At 40.3% G+C, this 19,696-nt stretch overlaps 1 protein-coding gene across 2 annotated transcripts in view; it reads right to left on the bottom strand.

Moving 5' to 3' along the window:
• KDM4C (lysine demethylase 4C) overlaps positions 1-19,696 on the bottom strand; it is a 190,452-nt gene that overhangs the window by 52,892 nt on the left and 117,864 nt on the right. For both annotated transcript variants that reach the window (XM_053372018.1, XM_053372015.1), the window contains 2 exons: positions 8,973-9,028; positions 2,524-2,632 (listed from right to left, as the gene is read on the bottom strand). In XM_053372018.1, the coding sequence (XP_053227993.1) occupies positions 2,524-2,632; positions 8,973-9,028 (165 nt within the window). The remainder of the gene's footprint in view (positions 1-2,523; positions 2,633-8,972; positions 9,029-19,696) is intronic.

Consider the following 19,696-nt stretch of genomic DNA (forward strand, 5'->3'; position numbering starts at 1 on the left):
CAATCGCTGGCAGAATCCGTCAGTGGGCATTTCTTGAACTTCTTCCAGAAAAGAAGCTCTTTGACGCCTAGTCGCCGCCTACTCTCCCTGCGCGGAAGCCTTCTGCGCAGGGAGGGTGTGGGCAGCGGAGGACCCGTGCTCTCCCCGCTGGTCTCCAGCGAGGAGTCATGGAGCCACCTCGCCGATTCCCCCATCTGCCCCCCTTCTCCACTGGTGCTACGCTGAATTCCTTCCCCAGAAGATGGGCTACTTCTCTCCCTCCCAGGACGCTCTCCGGAATCCCTCTGGAGCCCTCCCTCTCCCTCAGGCTCCAATGGCAGTTCCCTGACACACACACACACACACACACACACACACACATATATATATATATATATATATATATATATATATATATATGGTCCTTTCCTCTGCCCCTCTCCTCCTTCAGTTTCTCACCTGGAATTCCTTCCAGGGCTGACTCCTTCTCTATAATCTGTCTCTTCTTTCCCCCAAACTCAACTGATAACTATTGCCTGTACAACCCAGAAGCCATAGGATTAAAAAGGAATAATGTTGAAGAACTATCCCTGCCCTAACCTCCCAATACGTATCATAGTTTATCCCCACAAAACTGAAGAAATTCAGAAACATGATAAAGATACTGGGTTGTATCCAACTAAGTTCAACTCCAACAAGACCCAACATGGGGATACAACCCTATGGAACTTTACATCAAGCTGAACTCAGCAAATGCCCACTTCGTTATACTCATCCTTTGCGACGTAATCTGTTAAGAGATAATCATGTGTTAAGTTTCTTGCCCTTTCTTGCTAATTGTATATTAGAGAGGAAAGTTACTTGACACTTTGCAGGCGCATGAAAATGGAAACGTTCACAATTACGTTTTGCAGAAATATTTTTTGGTCCAGACACTTGAAAAGAGTTCAACGGAAGGGGAACCCGTGCTGAACTGGCACCACTAAATTATAGTTTAGCAGTATTTTGTTATTATTTTACATGTGCTTTTTCCATGCACATCAAAGCTTCACTCACCTGGGATTTTAAAGGTTTATGAGGATGCTTGCTTGCAATGTAAGAGAGTCTGAAGCATATGAAATCTGGAAGGTTGTATTCCTTCATACAAACCTGCCCAGGTTTTGAGATAGTCGGGAGATGCTTTTCTCTCAGTCTCACCACCCTCATAGGAATTCTTGGTGGGGATGCAGGAGACTCAGTGGCTGCTCCCAGACTTTGGTACTGCCTCCCTATAGAAGCTGCCTCCTTGTTGCGCTGCTGTCAGCAGGTTGTAGACCTTCTTCTTCCAATAGACTTTTGGGAACTGACAACTTTTAATAAAAGGGCTGATGCCCGGCTGTTTTTATTATAATTATTTGTATTGTTTTAAGAGATTTTAAAACTCTTTATTCATACCATATAACGTGTTACATTTGTTAAAACAACAACAGGAATAATTCTAATACATGATGGCTCAGATCCAACTACTTTAGGCATGTCAATGTTTGGTGGTACCCAGCAACATCTTTTCCTTTTTCTGTTTGATCAGATGCCACGTTACAAAATCCTTCTGAATCTCCCTGCAGTTTCAAAATATGTTTGCCATATACATAGGGTGGATTTGATTTAAATCAAATCCATTTAAATCACGATATAAATTTACAGTGGACCCTTGGGTTACGTTACCTTCGGGTAACGTATCTTTCGGGTTGTGAATGTGGCAAACCCAGAAGTGTATGCTTCCAAGTTTTGCCACACGCGCATGCGAAGAAGGGCACCTCTGGTTACGAAGATTTCGGTATACGGCCAGGCCTCCGGAACGGATCCCGTTCACAACAAGAGGTGCCATTGTACTTCTAATGTGTTTAATTGTTTTAATTATTTTAGCTTCTCCAGCTACTGTGGAGCAATCTCCAGAATGTCTTTCATTCATAAACAGTAACAGCAGCCTGTCCTCACGTGGCTAGGATTAACAAACAGGGATTCCAGGGAACATGGTGTATTTTTTTTAAGAAAAGGAAATCACTGCCTAAATCTAATCAGCAGTGACAAGGGAAGCTAAATTGTGATGTCATAAACCTGCCAGCCAACGGAAGGTGTTTTCAGTCTCTGCTATTTCTAGGAAAATCTTAGATTATGTTTTCTTAAAGACTATTATGGTAATGAGGTTTTTGTTCCACTAGTTCAGGTGTGGGGGACCTAAGGCCCTCCTGATGTTACTACCCTAAAACCCCAATCATCCCTGGCCGTGCTTGCTGGGAATGATGGGAGTTGTAGTTCAGCAGCTCCTGGAGGGCTCAAGGTTCCCCACAGCTATTCCCCACAGGTACTTAGTATGAAAATGAATGCAATTTTGAACAGGAAGTACAAAACAACAGTTCTCACACATTTTGACTAGCGTTTTAAAACAGAAATTGAGCACTCTGTGACAATTGTACAACATGAACATCATCAAGGAGGTTTACTACACATTCTTAGAACCATAAAATATATGTCAGAATAGAAATCTGGATCATTACTGCTCACCAGTTTTAACCTCTGCAAAGGTATCCTGCTTGTGTCTATTGGTGTCCTCTCTATGACATTCACAAATCTCACTTCGGGAATAGCAATTGCACACATGACGTGAGCCCACCTGCAAATAACAACAATACACAAAAAAAGATATGCAAACACTTTAAAGTATATATATAGAGAGAGAGAAATAGATTTTCCCACTGCATTTCTTAAACTTTATTCTTTGCATAATGGTGTTTTTTTCACAAGGAATGCAATGAGAAACCATAATTTCCTCCCCAAATTGATATGCCTACACAGTATTCATACCATATAACGTGTTACATTTGTTAAAACGACAACAGTAATAATAATGGTTCAGATCCAATTACTTTAGGCATGTCAATGTTTGGTGGTACCCAGCAACATCTTTTCCTTTTTCTGTTTGATCAGATGCCACGTCACAAAATCCTTCTGAACCTTCCCGCAATTTCAAAATATGTTTGCCATATACAACTGGGCTGCTGTTTTTAAAGAAACATAGGTCAAAGGCTCCCTTGGCATATAAAATCAGACAAACATTTCTTTTGATTCCATCCTCATTCACACATGCCCAGTACTTTTGAAAAAGTTTGTTGAAAATATTCTAGTCCGTTACTGGAAAAACTTGTTACATATTCGCTGAGCTCTAAAGAACCATATACAGAGCACTGTGCGAGCAGGGTTCCCCAATCCTTTTGGCTCTGGAAGCACCGGTGGAAATTTAAGAAACCACAGAATATCCATCTCAGCAATGAAAAGAATGGTGTTGCTAAGACAACAGATAAGGCACAAAACAGAAATGCAAACAATAGCCTCCGCATCCAAAAATAAAAAGCATCCCCACAACTAAACAACCCTGCAAATGTCAGGAAAGTGCCAAGGGAAGCACCTGAGAGTGTTGGGACCCCAAGAAGGCATATTGATGACCTCATCTTGAGAGCAAGATTCACAATGGAAAGAGGGCTTTCCCTTGTGAGCTGTTATTTGTTCTCCCTTAACTTCCCTATCCTTGTTATGTTTATATATATATTTTTTTAAAAAACTTAACGAAAGCACAATAAATCAATATAAACACACACACACATATAATGGTGTGAGATGCAGCTAAACAGAAACTGACACACATATAATGGAAGTTGGAAACACTTTTTGTCCACACATGGGAGGACTGGATCTCGGCCACTGGTGAGAAATAAATACCATAAATATTTATTCTGAGGTCCTTTACAAGTATTGTTTGAAAATAGTTCCAGTTCTATTAGAAAACGCAGTATGAAGAGTCCTGGGGCTGCGTTCCTCGTGGCATTGAGATAATCATGCATACTGAAGAAACAGCAGAAGCTGCTTAATCCTGACGACAAGTATAACTTGCCTAGCTCCCTGATGGTTGTGTTTGATGTACCCAGCTGGCCAGCCAAGGTGTGCAGGGGAAAAACAGACTCTTGTTTAGTGGTGTAGCGTTATCCTTATGTGCAGGCACTTTTCATTATATCCTGCATAGCCGTGCCTGCATAGCCTGGATATAAAAGAAAAATGAATTTTGGCCAGTGCAATGAAGCCAGCATTTTTCTCAGCCCTCTTACCACAATCAAGCTTACAAAGAGTTCAGAGGAACTCAAAAGTTTCCTCACTATATTGTGACATTTTTGTTGATTTATAATAAAGGGGCTTAAACAGAAGTCAAAATAAAAATGCAGTTTATACCTTAACCTTGCAGGCTAATGCAATCTTTCTCATCACAGCTTAGTGTGGATTTGGTGGGTTTCTCAGGCGACAAAAACCTGGCATGCACCCCAGGAGAATGGAAAATAGGACCCCAGGACATCATTGTTCCAGCTATGAAAAGAGTGGGTGGCCTTTTGTCCCTGTCTCACTACACCACAGCTCTTGTGTATTAGGAGCCTCTACCCAGGGTTGTGATTCTGTATCTGCGAATGTCTAGAACAGGGTTTTATGGGAATGGTCCAGTGTCTTTGGAAATCCATTTTTTCTGGAAACTCTCTGACCATCCTTCACCGCCCACTATGTTTTCCTGTTTCTCTACATTCTGGGGGGAGGGGAGTCTTTATAAATAACTTAATATGGATTGGTAGATATTACTCATAGGAAATGTATTAAAAGAGGAAACCACTGAGGTGATTATAGGAAATTACAGACTCCTGTGGAAAGCGATTTTTTTTACCATTTAAAACTGCCAGTCAAGTCAAAACACAAAAATAGCAAAACAGAGTGTTGTAAAAACACATGAAACACATGTGAAACATGTGTGGAAGTAGGATTCCTCTATAAACAGAAACCACTCCCACATTTTTCATTCATGATTTTTCTTTTAAGATACAATACGCACAGAAAGGATTTTGATTTTCATACATGCCTTTTGTGGGCTCTCATCAGTAGATATCAAAGAAAAGTGTTGCATTCAATTTAGCTGACATTTCCTTGATCTATATTTTGAAATCTGTTTATTTCCGTCAGCACTCTATTATGAGATACTTGATGCTTAATTAACATTTAGCTAAAAAGCTGACTGCAAAGAGATTATAGTTACTATTTGCAGCTAATTTAAAATACTGGGTAGATGTATTATAAATTTATCTGTATGGCAATACCGCATTTGAGAAATAAAGACATCGATCAATATTAAGCTAGAATCCCTTGGTTCAGACATAACTGCCGCAAAGATTCCATTTGTATTAAAGCCAGAAGATGAGGTGTGTGGTACCAGGGCCCAACACTCATGCCCAACTTCATAAACCACAGTTTTTGAAGCCCAGAATGACCATCTAAACCAAGCCATGAATCATTTACACATGCCATATGACCACCTATAGAACACTGCTCAAAAAATGTGTTACCAGTTCTGCTAGTGCACTAGTGCACACATTCACATACAGATACATCTTACATGCGTACTCGCATAATTTGAGGGAATTAGCAATCTTACTCTCAAGATCTTTACATAGACAAGATGGCATTGGCTCTGATAACTTTGCTTAGTTTGGGGACTTTAGCTTAGTGTGCTTGCTCCAGACAGAAAGCAATAAACACACTGCAGCTGTAATTAGAATATTCATTTATAAATCAATAGAAACTTAAAGGTGATAACAAGACAATATAAGACAATTTAAGAGCAAGGGAAGTAGTATCGTGGCTTGAAACACCATTACAGAAAAAATAAAGAAAAGAGTGGGCTAATAATGGATGCACAGACTAGACCACCCATGCCTTGCCTAGACCATCTACTTTTGTAACCAGAGATAGAGAGAAAAGACTAAAGTAGGAGAATTGCCTAATAGGGAACTCTGAAGGTGAGTCTTTAAAAAACCTAGTTTTCTTATGGAGAAGAGGAAAGAACCAGGAAAGGGGAAATGTTATATGTTAAGTAGTAGTTTAAAGTAGTTATCTATGATTATTTTAGTTTTGCAAGTTTTATCAGTTTTTTAAATTGATGATGATCTTATACTTGTTTTTTGAACAGTTTGGTGGATTTTTGCTTTATTTTATTGATAATTTTATTATGTTAATGATTCTTATGATCTATCAATCTTTCTAAATAAAATAAATAAAAATTAAAGGCCTTTTCCTGACTTTCAAGAGCCAGATACAGCAAGAACAGAACAATACAAGAGACCTAAGAAATTGGAAAACTTGGAGTGTGAATATTTCCTGTCCAGATGGGGAAGGAATAGGATGGTGTTGTCAGTTTAAAACTTTCAGAGCCATCGCTGTGGCAAGCAGGGATTCTGTTAGAAAAGGGGAGGAAAAAAAACCTCCCTGGATAGAAATAATGAATTTCAAGTGGGATTCCTTTGCATGCACTTTGTGAGGGATACTTCCTATCCCTGCTAAGGCTCCAGCAGCGGCAGAGTGGCCAATTATGTCGCCGTTGAGCCCAAGCCCAGTCCCATCCTCTTGGTTTCTCTGAACTCTTCTCAGTTAAGTTCAAAGCTAGCAGTATCTCTTCCCTTCAGAATATTCCAGCTGGTATTTCTGCAAAGGGTCCTAACTAGCCCTGAAAACAAAATCACAGACACAGCTTTAAGGCAAGGAAACAAAGGAATGGTGGAGGCAAGGAAGGGGTGCAAACTACAGCGTAAGCAAATTGAAAGAAAGAAAAAATAGCAAAGATCAGTCTCCTCACAACTTTCCAAAGCGATGAATCAGAACTGCGTGAAGCAGTTCTGCTGCCTATAATTGAAACAGAGAGGTATGGAACAACCTTCCAGATAAAAGGCTGAACCACGTGGGGGCGTCCTGTCAATAATAATAATAATAATAATAATAATAATAATAATAATAATAATTTATTATTTATACCCCGCTCATCTGGCTGGATTTCCCCAGCCACTCTGGGCAGCTTCCAACAAAAGATTAAAAGTACATTAAAACATCAGTCATTAAAAACTTCCCTAAACAGGGCTGCCTTCAGATGTCTTCTAAACGCCATATAGTTATTTTATCTCCTTGACATCTGATGGGAGGGCGTTCCACAGGGCGGGCGCCACTACCAAGAAGGCCCTCTGCCTGGTTCCCTGTAACTTCGCTTCTCGCAATGAGGGAACCGCCAGAAGGCCCTCGGAGCTGGACCTCAGTGTCCAGGTTGAACGATGGGGGTGGAGACGCTCCTGTCCACCCAGTCATGGGGAAAGTTATTGCTTAACCTCGCTCTTAATCTGAACTGCTGTCCTTTCATAAAAATCCAAACATGTACCTGATTGATGTTTCAAAACAAAAGGCAAGGGTGGGAAGTTCCTGGAATATCCAGAGCATAAATTGTTAAGTGTTATTCAACAGGGTGAAAGTCAACCAAGAGGAGGTTTCTGCCCATCCAGACTGTCTTTAACACTTCTAATAATGAAAGGGCTTGAATTAGAGAGCTTTTAAATGAAAGTCTTTTTTGGAAATACGCACTTTTCCTGGAGGAAATGACTGAAGGATGCACAAAAATAGCACTGAATTAGTGGTACAGATTTTTCTACAACTGAACAAAAAGGTTCAGGGATCACCAGCCTTTGGGGAACCATGGCCACATTTGCAAACCGGGGAAAACTTTTTTGGGGATCACAAACAACAACAATAGCTGGTTACAAACAAATGCTTCTTTCGAGTCTAATTTCAAAAAGGGGAGGAAAGACCTGTGGTTACCTGGGAAAGTCTGTGCAGGTACCATGTTGGTAAAGCTTCCTTTAGTTCCATCATTTGCTAAGCTAAAACATTGCTCTATTTGACTACAGAATATTGGTCTTACAAACAGTATGGTGTCAACTGCAGAGCTATTTTCTGAGTCTATTGTAAGTAATAGTAAGAAAACCAACCAGCTTGAGTTCCAGAGTTATTCTAAATTGATTCAGATTGATTATTTTGTTAATAAATGCTCATTTCTATCAAAAGTTTAGTGGTACCACATTAACTACCATAATCACAGAATTCCAGAGCTAAAGAAAAATAAGTTGAACATGAGATAAAACTGTAAGACTTGCCCATGCAAACAATGACAAATGAGCTTTCATTTCCTTCCTTTATATTATCATCAACAAAAGCTGAGTGTGGAATATTTAAGCATGAGAGGATGATAAAACAAAACTTGCACATTAGCTCACAAAATGCATTTTAAAAGCAGCAACAACCTAACTTAGCAAGTTAATTGGAAGCTACCTGTACCTTTCAGTTGGAGAAGAGAGGTCCATATGTTAGCTCATTTTTGTAGAGATAAAAGAATACTGTACGTAAATTACATTTTGAAGCTGCCTTTGTCTAAGCCTGCTAACTGAAATTTAAAACCCGGCACTAAAAGTGGAGTTTGCAAGGAAAGGTATGTAACACAGCAGTAATCTTTTCTTTAAGTTTCCACAGGCATTTCTAAAACCCAGTTAAAACCCACTTCTCTTTGACAGAAAGGCTAATCAAAATAATACAAAATTGCACCAACAGGTTTTTGAAAAAATGTGTTACAACCATTCTTCAGAGGTGCCAAACCATACACAAAGCATGGTGGCAACAAAATTATGAGATTTTTTTAAAATTTAAGGGTGGATGCACATGTAGCTGGTACATAACAACCACATATTGATATTGAAGCACAGAAAGGACAAGAGTTCCCTGAGTTCTCGTCTGGGAGCTTCAAAATACAGCTGATCCATGCAGAAAGTTGGGCTTGAAGTTAGCACTGCAGCACTAACTGAAAGCCATAGTTTCATCTGAGAATTTTCTTTGCAGCCGGGCTGCAAAGGAAGAACAACCAGGAAGGCATTTAAGAGTGTGCCCGCCCCCCCCATTCTTTAATTTGAAGATGGGTAACCTGACATCGTGGTGACATCAGGTAATTGAGAGGAGTCATCCACCTGTCAAAATGGTCCACCAGGATGGGGAAACACAAAATTTGGTTCCCAAGCCCAATCCTGCTCCAGCCCCTGTGCTTTGCTGTAGAATTCACTTACTTTCTGTTGGTAGTCTGCTTGAGCGCTCCACCTCTCAAATTACACAGACAGCATTCCTGCAAAAGAAATTTTAAAAAAGAGAGAATTAATCTAAATTAGCTAAAACTATTGTTACACACCCGGATGTAAGGTATAGAAAAATAGGAGTGTAATTGACTGATGCTTGGGGGGGGGGTTGGTTGAATTTTGTCATATTAAGCTCCCTGATGCTAAGGTATTCAAAATGTTTTAAAATAAGGTCTCTGCAGAAAGATGTTGAGTGTTGTTGTTTTTTGTTTTTGAGAACTTAGCAAGTCAGAGGCTTTCTTCTAAAGGCAGAAAACCACATTTTTGCCAGATTTGACTGAAGGTATAGTAAATGAAAGGTGAAGCCAAAGCTTACAAGGGAGGATACTAGTCAATTTCCAGAGAAATCTATACAGAAGAAGAGATCACTATAGTGCATCTCTAGTACTATGCTACAAAGGAAGGGAGAAGTGATATAGGTTGGGAGGGTAGGTAGAAGATTAAGTTACTTAGCAGGTTTTGACGGAGAGTGGTGATTTTTATTTTTTATTTTTGCAGGGGGAGAAAGAATGGATGACACAAGTACTGAATAAGGGGCAGGCAAAGGGTTAGGAAGAGAAGTGAAATATGGACACACGTCTAAGGGCTTTGATCTGTTTCACAATGAATGAGCAAAAAAGTTTGGTAATGTGGCATATTAGACACGAAGCAAATGATTAGGATCTCTCATGATTATTTTTTTTAAAAAAAACATAGGCGCCAGAGGTTGAAAGGTCAAATCAAGTAAAGACAATGTTATTTTGGGAAGAATATTTATTCTACCCCATGTTCTCCTGATAATACTCCCCCTGCAGTAGTTACCTGGATTTTCCCCTCCCTGGCAGTTTTTTGGATTTAACTTCTCCCTTCCACTAGTTCTACATAGTCATTCTGATTTATCTGCCAGCAAGTACTATTAATTTTTGAGCAAACAGCAGGCAATTCTTATCAGAGATTTCTTACATCACATCTAGTTCTATCAAATGGCTACAGAATGAAGTTTTTCCATGTTGGACAACCATATAGGTGCAATATTTACATCTTTCTTAGAGCTGGCAGACAAAAGGAGTTCAAGGGTTCTATTAACAGAGCCAGAGTTGCACATCAGATAAGCACAGCTGATTTCTCTTTTTTTAGTATTAATTCTTTAGCGGTTGGTGCTTTTCCTTATGGGTGCCAGCTGCAGGAACTGGAGATTTATTCCACTTGTGTTTTCTAGAGTATCACATTCTTACAGCCTACCTCTTAATTTTATCCAGTTGGGTGCCATTACCTCCTTATCTAAATTTTGCTTTGGGCTTCAGCCTTGTCTTATACACTTGGCCACAGGGAAAGCAGCAGTAGTAACTAAGCATAAAAGAACTGATCTAATGAAAGGGCTTTCTCCAAATCATATGTGAAAATAGGAAATTTAGTTTTCATGCAGCCTTGTGCACCCAATAGCCCTTCACTATATCTAAAAACAAACAAACCAACAACCTGTATACAAATGAAACATATAAAAACTGCAATCCTATACCCACTTTCTTGGAAGTAAGATCCATTAAACTCAGTGGGATTTATTTTCAAATAGGATTGTGCTGTAAGTGTAGATACATTGCTCAGCAGAAGAAAAAGAGCTGGATTTTCTTCCCACTTCCTGTAACTTCTAAGAGATACTGAAAACCATATAAGGCATTAACAAACCTGTGACTTGAACCAATACTATCATTCCATGTTTAAACCACATGGTAAACATAATTATTCTAGATTATGCTTTTCATGTTGCTAACTTTAAAACACCAATTCTTCTTACGTTGCTTCAGCCGCTGTAAGTCATCCCGCATTCCTCTGTTAGTCCCTCTCAAATATTTGCAGGTTCTTATCACATTCTCTTGTTATCTCCTTTCCTCCAAGCTGTATGCAGTTAAACTCCCCTAGCTATCCATGAACAGAGCCATTTTTAATCCTTCCTTAATATTTGTTGCTCTTCTATGTATTCTGTCTCTTCTATCTAAGTCGTTATCATAATGAGGTGCTGTAATCCATATACAGGTGTAAGCTCTAGTGTAGCCATACTGAAACTCTGCTGAGAAGCATTATGCTTTATCACTGCTGCATCAGCATTATGATTCATACACTAGTGGAGAAGCTTCTGAGCAAGACAACAGGAAAGGAGCTAGTTTCTCAACTAGTTGTCTGTTACAGGCATTATTAAAGATGTGCAATTCTCAGGGTTAGTTTAGATGCTTGAAATCCCACTATGCAAAAGTCACCAAATGAAAGAATATTATTTTTGCAGTTACAGGCCTCGCTTCCCTGTGGCAATACATGTAATAACAATCTACATTCTGCCCTCTACATTACTTTGAAATTGCTCTCACTAAAATGACCATAGATCTCCTCACCACTAAACCACGAGGCCTTTACCACATCCGCCAGACCCTCCAAGTGTCCCTATTTTCCGAGGGACATCCCTGATTCAGAGAAGCCGTCCCAGTTTCTGATTTGTTTTTGGTTTTTTTTAAATTTATTCAGAGTTTCAAGAATACAGAAGAGAGAAGAAAAACAACAACAAAAAAGAAGAAAAAATACATAAAAACCAATACAACAACACCACAACAAAAAAGAAAAATACAAATCCCATATTACATCTTTCATTTTTTTTTTTATTAAATATTTATTGGTATTTTCAAGAAACACACAACAAACAAAAACAAGAAATAAACCAAGTTAAACAAAAAACAAAAAAAACAAAAAACACAAAAATACATAATATTCAAAACTAAACAGAAAAATAGAAAAAACACATAAAGTTTCTGATACTTATTATCCTTAACCTTCTTTCTCAGACCTCCTCACACCTCCCCTTCTTGTATTCCAATTTAAATTGTCAATTCAGCAAGTCCTTAACTTATTTCTTCACCTTAGCTTAAACATTTGTTCTAACATACTATTATTTTACTTTACTTCTTTTTTCCATTTCCTCAATTTATTTTTAACAGCCTTATTTTCAAATAATTTAAAAAGAAAAAACCAATTTTACCTTATTAAAATTACATATCAATACTTATACCTCATTAATTATTCTTAAACCTTTTTCCTAAAGTCGACCAAAATTTCCCTTCCACGATTTACCCAATTTCCTTACCACTAACAAAATATAAAAAGCAAATTATCCTTATGTACCCTTTGGATTCCCAACCTCCACCCACCCTTTTCCCGGTTCCAGTCCCCAACCAATATCCATCAGTCTTTATGTTATTTATTTAGCCTGGAGATCTCACGTCCGAGGCCCTTATATCTCTCTCAGTTCCTTTCTGCCGGTCTCTTTGATAGTCCTTGATGTTAAGCCCCAAGTCTCGGAGGGGCTCCGGCCCAACAGAATCCATGTTGCTTCCAGCCAGTCCTCCATACTTAAAAGCAAAGCCTATGGGGTGCTCCAACTCTTGTTTCAAATTTCTTTCAGATCCAGATGTCCCCAAAGCTCCAGCTTTCACCTTCAACAAATTTATAATCCTCAGGTCTTCAGATCTCCTCCAAAGGGGATCTCTCCATTTTCCAGACTCCCATTCAGACCAGGCTTTCCGCATCCAATTTTTATTGTCCTTTTTTATCATCATGTCAGGCCTCATGTTGTAACTCTCCTTCAACTCCTGCAAACCTCCAGCTCCTCCTTCATTTTCTTCAAAAACAACATATTGCTCCATCGTATCTACACTTTCAGTTTCATTTATTTGTTCAGTTAAATAGGCTTCCTGTTTCAAGTCCTTATCAGGCTCAAAACTGTTGTTTACTGTCCAGTGTAGTAGTGATACCTCTGTAGACAAAGCATTGTATTCATCTTGCAAGTTTCCCAAGAGAACGAGTGCTCTGTCTAATTCTGCTTGGATTTTACATACTCCAGCCATTTTTGTGATGTAGTGTCCCTATTACCCCTCTAGGGGGATTTTAGTTCCTTAATATTCCTTTCAGCTCAAAACCAAAAGTCCAGTTATTTTGTATCAGCCCTCCTTATTTTCAACAAGTTATACCGGATAAACCAGCAAAAACAGCAGAAACAATGTTCTCTTTTTCCAGCTGACAACTAGCTGACTAACAGCTCACTTGACAGCTGTCAAAATCTTCAATGCAACAGGCTTTCTCATAGGACGTTCCCGGGTCTAGGGGGGGGTGAAATTTCAGCTCCCAAAATTCCTTTTATCCTCCAGTAAATCTTCTTATAATGTCAAAACCGTGAAGTCAGGATCTTTTATTAAAAAAAAACAAGAAACAGATTCTCTCGACCTTAGCTGCCCAGTCCTTTGCTTTAAATTGTTTACAAAGAGGGGGGGTGGACTTCCTTTTTAGCCCCTTCCCGCTCGTTCCAAATCCAAAATTAAAGGTTTTTTAAGGTTCCAATCTCTGTATTACTCACGGGTTGATGTTTTAGAGTCCAGTCGATCTTAGAAGAAGTTGGCGCTCTCTGTCAATGGCTTCACTCCGTAGGCGAGGGAGTACTCTCAGCACCACGCCTCACCCTGCCTCCGTTCCGAAGCCTTTAAAAAGGCTCCGTCGCGGATTGGGGGGGCGCAAATGGTGCCCGCCGAGTCTCTGTGTTCACAGGCATCCGCGCCTGTGATTTTAAGGGTCTCCGCTTCGCCGCAGCGGCCAGACCCAGACGCTACGGAGCCGATTCCCTCCGGAGCTCGGAGGGAATCCGCCATTAAACAATGGCGCCAACCCGGAAGTCCTCCCATATTACATCTTTCATTTGCTTATTTCCTTGACCTCCTCACACCTCCCTTTTTGTATTCTAGCTTAATTAATTATTTCAGCAAATTCTTTCCATCTTTCTCAATTTTTATTTGAATAATTTAACTTGACAGTCTAGCCTATTAATTAACTCAGCAAATCCTTTCCATCTTTCACTATATTCTGTTATTCAATTTGCCTTAATTTGTTTAACCTTATCTTACCATAAAATACCTTAAAACTTAATACTTATTTATACATAACTCCTTATATCATTTCTACTAAAGCCAGATAGTTTCATTCCAACATTTTCCCTAATATTCATTAATTTTACCCTAATTCCCAAAATAAAAATTTTTCTTTATAGACTTTCTTCTAATTTTCATCCAACGTCCCTTCTTCCTGGTCTCGGGTTATGTCAGTCCTTACTGTCCATTCCATCCAGTCCATCAACCTGGTGATCTTATGTCTGAGGCCCTTAAGTCTCTTCCATGCCCCTTCTGCAGATTTTCTTCTTGTTGTTTATACTTGCACTTTTCCTTGTCTTTTGTTGGTCTCTTTCTTAATTTCTTTCCTTTCTCCTTGAGGAGTAGATCTCTGGGGGATTCCAGCCGATAGTTATTTCCATCTCCCCTCATCAGACCAGCCCATTCCCCACAGTCCCACTCCCCGCAGTCATCAATGTGATCCAGAAAATAGGTAACAGCATATTTCAAAGTCCCTCCAAAGTTAAGAGCCTCCTCAGCTCCAGGCTCCCCCTGGCCCACTCCAAATTCAATCTTCAAAGACAACAGCTTATGCTCCTGCAGGGCCTCGGATCTCTCCATTTGCATTACTTGAGGTGCATCCGCCACCTCCTCCATTATCATCTGCCCTTGCACTTGCCCAGTCGAACCAGTTTCCTGAGTTGGTCCCTGTATAATTTCTGTGTCAGTATTCCCTATTTGTCCACATTTACTGACTACAACAGTCCTCAAGTCCAACTTCTCATTCATCAGATCCATCTTCTCATGCAAATGCTCCAGCAAAGCATTTGTTTTACAAAAAGCCAGCACCAAGACTTCCTCCCAACACATTTTTATTCAAGGTCAGAAGACTGGTCCCACGATCTTAATCTCACAGCTGTAAAGTCCCCTAGTGGACTGCAGCTACAATTTAACAAGCTCCCTCTAGAGGAGACAATTTCTATTTGTGTCCATCTTTTTAAAACATATCCAACAAAGGAAAGTTACTTTCATTTTTCAAATATTTTGTTTCTTTAGGATGCAAAAGGCAACATTGGAATCAGTTTGTTTCTCTTTCTTTAGCTATCTGTCAAAATGTTCCATTCACAGTCAATGAACGTCTCCGACAATTTCTGTCTCTGACACCCCGTTCCCAGGTTTGAGACGGTGTAAACTTACTTTTCTTTTACTCTTTCTCCTGCAGGCTTGAACAGTCAAAATTCCCCCCCCCCCTTTTCTCCTGCTTCCAAGGGGGTTTTAGTGGTTATAAATGAAGGAGATTTCGTCCTTTACAAACGACTTTCCAGGCTATTAGCTTACAAGGTTTTTGCTTCAGTCTATTTACAAAAAGCAGAAGGCGGACTTCCTGTTTTAAACCTTCCCGCTTCAATGCCAAATTAGAATGTTTCTTGATCCAATTTTCCGTTTCTACTCACGGGTACTTGTTTAGAGTCCAATTGTCCACAGGAAAAAGTCAGCGCTCTCCGGCAATGGCTATGCGGCTTCCCTCCGTGAAAGTAGCAATCAGTTCACAGCACCGCGCCGCTCACCCCACTTCGCTCCAGAGCCCCAAAATGGGGTTCCCCGCGAGTAGGGGAGGCGCTCCTGGTGCCCTGCCGAACCCCACGTTCCCAGGCTTCCTCCACCTGGGATTTCTAGCGGGTCCCCACCTTCGCCGCGGCGGGAAGACCCAGTTTCCACGAAGCCAGTTCCTCCGGTCAGAGGAACTCCGCCATTCGCCGTTGGCGCTAACCCAGAAGTAGTTTCTGATTTGATCCTGAAATGTCCCTTAGGATGTTCCTTAGTACAGGTAAAGGGACCCCTGACCATTAGGTCGAGTCGTGACCGACTATGGGGTTGTGGCGCTCATCTCGCTTTATTGGCCGAGGGAGCCAGCGTACAACTTCCGGGTCATGTGGCCAGCATGACTAAGCCGCTTCTGGAGAACCAGAGCAGTGCACGAAAACGCCATTTACCTTCCCGCCGGAGCGGTACCTATTTATCTACTTGTACTTTGATGTGCTTTCGAACTGCTAGGTTGGCAGGAGCAGGGACCGAGCAACAGGAGCTCACCCCGTCATGGGGATTCGAACCGCTGACCTTCTGATCAGCAAGTCCTAGGCTCTGTGGTTTAACCCACAGCGCCACCCGCGTCCCTAGGATGTTCCTTAGGATGTCCCTATTTTCACTGGAGAAATGTTGGATGGTATGGATTTATCCGACCCCTGAGCCGTCTGAAAGCAATCCTGTATAGGGAAGGTTTTTAAATGTTTAATGTTTTATTATGTTTTTATATATGTTGGAAGCCGCCCAAAGTGGCTGGGGCACTGTGTCTGTGTGTGTGTGTCGGGCAAATGTATTTTGTATGCTTGGAAGACGAGAAGTGACAGATTACGTATCCAGTTAATTGTGTATTAAGGCAACCTACCTCTGCCACCCATGACAAAAAGACCTGACCTTCGTAATTGCTATCATTGTCAGATAAGTGCTCCTAAAAGGTGCATCCTTTTCAAGTGCTGCAGAATAGATTCAGTTTTCTCTACAAGCATATCTTATCAGATCAGGTCAGAAGGTCATCTCCTCATCAAGCACATGCTATAGTGATTATATCTGAGCATAATCTTCAACTTAAATAGCCTCATTAAAAGCTATGAAGTTTATGGAGTGTAAATGTGCAGAGAGTCTATTAAAATGAACACACGCAAAAAAAAACAAGTAAGCATGATTCTCACAGCAAATTGATTTTTTTTTTGTCAATTGTTTTTCTGGCAGCTGCACGAGAAGAAAAATTCAGAAACCATCCTAGTGATGAAATATTTTCTGTGTCTTACTATATTCCATTAAATAAATAAGCAGTCTTTGGAGCTTTCTTTGAGGGGGGGGCCTCCTACAGCCTACCAATTGTGTGTATTTGCCTACAGCATGGAATGAAACTTTATGGATCCGTTATCACTTTCTGTAAACAGGTTTGCAGTGGAAAAGCTGACATAACCTTAAATATAGTAGACAGAATGACATTTTCACAAGGTTGTCCCCACTGACTTCATTCTGCTAGAAATGGTGGTAATTCCATTGGTATTTTCAGAAGGGGGGGTCCCGTGTGTTTAAGAAAGATTACATAAAAATTGTCTTAAACTCTTTGTTTAAAATGTACAATTTCTTGTTTTAACCCATATTCTATGTGGGCTGAAAGTCTCGTCTTCTGCAAGTGCAGAAAGAAACAGAGTAGTTTCAAACAGTTTGTCCTGACACATGTCAATTGGGTCCCTTTAATAGCATTATTATTATGCCTTTCAAAAAAAAATCAATACATTTGAAGCATTTCTGTTAGAATAAGCAGGAAGTAATGTCATACTAGAGAAAGGTAGTGTACGATCTGTTCTTAACAATATATGGCCATCTGTCTAAAAAGTTAACTCGATACCATTCTCATAGCTTAGAATTCTTTAGATTTGTTGTACATCAGTGTTTCTTTGACGACGACGCTGTATGCCCTTATCAGAAACTTACATTTTAGCAGTAAAGTAAAAAACGAAAAAACCCTCTGCCTACAAATCATGTTCATTTATACATTATCAACATTTCTGATGATGAAAATATAATTAAAAGGAGAGCAGGATTGCATGGGTAAGCAGTTTGGAAAGCATTCTGTATGTATTTTCCTCGGATTCTCACTGCATCTGCATCATACCACAATTCTGATAATTCTTATTCATTATATTTCTACTCTGCCCTTCATTCCTTCATCACAGGGTGCTTTAAAACATAAAAACACAAAATGAATAATGAATAAGAATAATATCCCACACGCATTTAAAAGGCCACTGATTGTTTGACAGCCAAGGCCTGGTTTCACCTGGCACCTTAAGATACGACATGATGGTGCCAGGTGAGCCACCCTGGGGAGGGCATTCCACAAAGAGGAAGCCACTGTAGAAAAGGCCTATTCTTGTGTTGCCCTGAGCTGCTTGACCAGGGGTCAGCAAACTTTTTCATCAGGGGGCCGGTCCACCGTCCCTCAGACCTTGTGGGGGGCCGGACTATATTCTGAAAAATATAAATACCCTGCAAGCCAGTCCCACAGCTGTCTCCAGACCTGGAGGAGGAACGCACTCTACGCGCGCTCAGGAGCATGTCTCGGCGCCAGGGTCACCGCCTGCCCAGAGCTGTCTGCGGCTTCAGATTGGCTGCAGGACCTTCCTGCAGCCAATCCGAAATTGTGCCAGTGTTGCCGCCCACCAAGAAGCTGTGCCAGCGTCGCGGAAGTCAGTCCCCGCACGGCGAGGCGACTTCAGCACGCGGGGACTGACCGAGCGGGAGGCAGGGTCTATAGGCCAGATTTACGAGCCTGGGGAGGCATACCGCCCCCGGGTCTTAGTTTGACAGCCCCTGTGCTTGACTGTCCTAACTGGGATTCCTGCCAGTCTACCTATTTTCCCTTCCCACATGGAGTAAAAGCCAAGATTCTTCTTCTTTAGTCAGTGGAAAAGGTGAGACTCTCCTGTATGAAAAGCCATTTTTGCAAAAATTTCTTCTGTCCCTCCACCATACTGCTAAAAAGCCAGTTGATGCATACAGTTGTTTGCCCCAATACCAAATTAGGAGCCATCTGAGGATCTTTTGAGAATGACTGGAAGCCGATAGGCTGAAGTCTTTTTTTATACTCTTCTCAAAATTAGAATGGGGATTTTATTTTTAGAATTCTGTTTTATTATAGGCATTGTTCCCTTACTATTTTAAGGAGCTGAAGATGTTTTGTTTATATTCACCATTTCGTACCTTCTGCTCGGTATTATGAAGAGCAAATGATTTTTTTTGAAAATAGCTAAGGACATTAAAGGTAGTGGTTCTTTCCTTTAACCATGTGGCTGATTTTCAGTCACTTGGTTATATTTAGCATAATTAGCTTCTTATATTTTTATTTTCCTCTAAGCATTTTAGCTTTGTGAAATAAAACTAAGGCGCTCGCTGTTTGAGCAGTGTACCAGAAGGACACTTTCAATCCTACATGTTGTACAGTATGCAACATTCCCTCAAATGTCAGTCATTATTCTTCCTGACTTTACTAGCAGTTTCTGCTCAAAATGTTTTAAGATTAATGAGGCATTTATTCTCAATCAAGAAGCTATGTGAGGATATAGTTTCGCATTCAAGTGCAAGACAGATGAATTATTAAACCTCTTTGGGTCTTTTCATTTCTTGGGATGATGCATCCACCTTTTCTGTTGTTGTTTAAGCGGCGCCATAACAAAGATGGATTCAATGTCACTCTTCTTCTGTCTCAACTATTATTATTAGTCACACAGCAAATAGTGCAGAGTTAACATAAAAATGTGCATAATCTTATGAGTGGGTGTGACACATCCTGAATGATGCAGGAGTTGAAATGAGGTGTTGCAAGCTTTGCCGAAGGGAATGCCTGGGGTGATGGCTATAGGAAGTCAAAGTACTCAATCATAGGTAACTTTGGCATTCTGCTTATCTGCAGCTGTCACTTCTAAAATGAACATGAACAGGAAGAGGAGTAAGGGTTAGAAAGCAATGCTTCTGTAATTGTGTTTGATGCTACATATCACGAGTGGTGCTACACACTTGTCTACTGTGATCTCAAGATTTACCTCCTGCCTTTCCAGTCTGCATCTGCGCGATGCAAATTCAAAACTAGCACTCATTGAGCTAATTATAGCCTCTAATCAAGTCATTGTTCTTTGTCCAACAGAAGGATAAATATTTCCTTGAAAG

Source organism: Podarcis raffonei, chromosome 17 (assembly GCF_027172205.1).
Source record: "Podarcis raffonei isolate rPodRaf1 chromosome 17, rPodRaf1.pri, whole genome shotgun sequence".
In the NCBI taxonomy this organism is placed as follows: domain Eukaryota; kingdom Metazoa; phylum Chordata; class Lepidosauria; order Squamata; family Lacertidae; genus Podarcis; species Podarcis raffonei.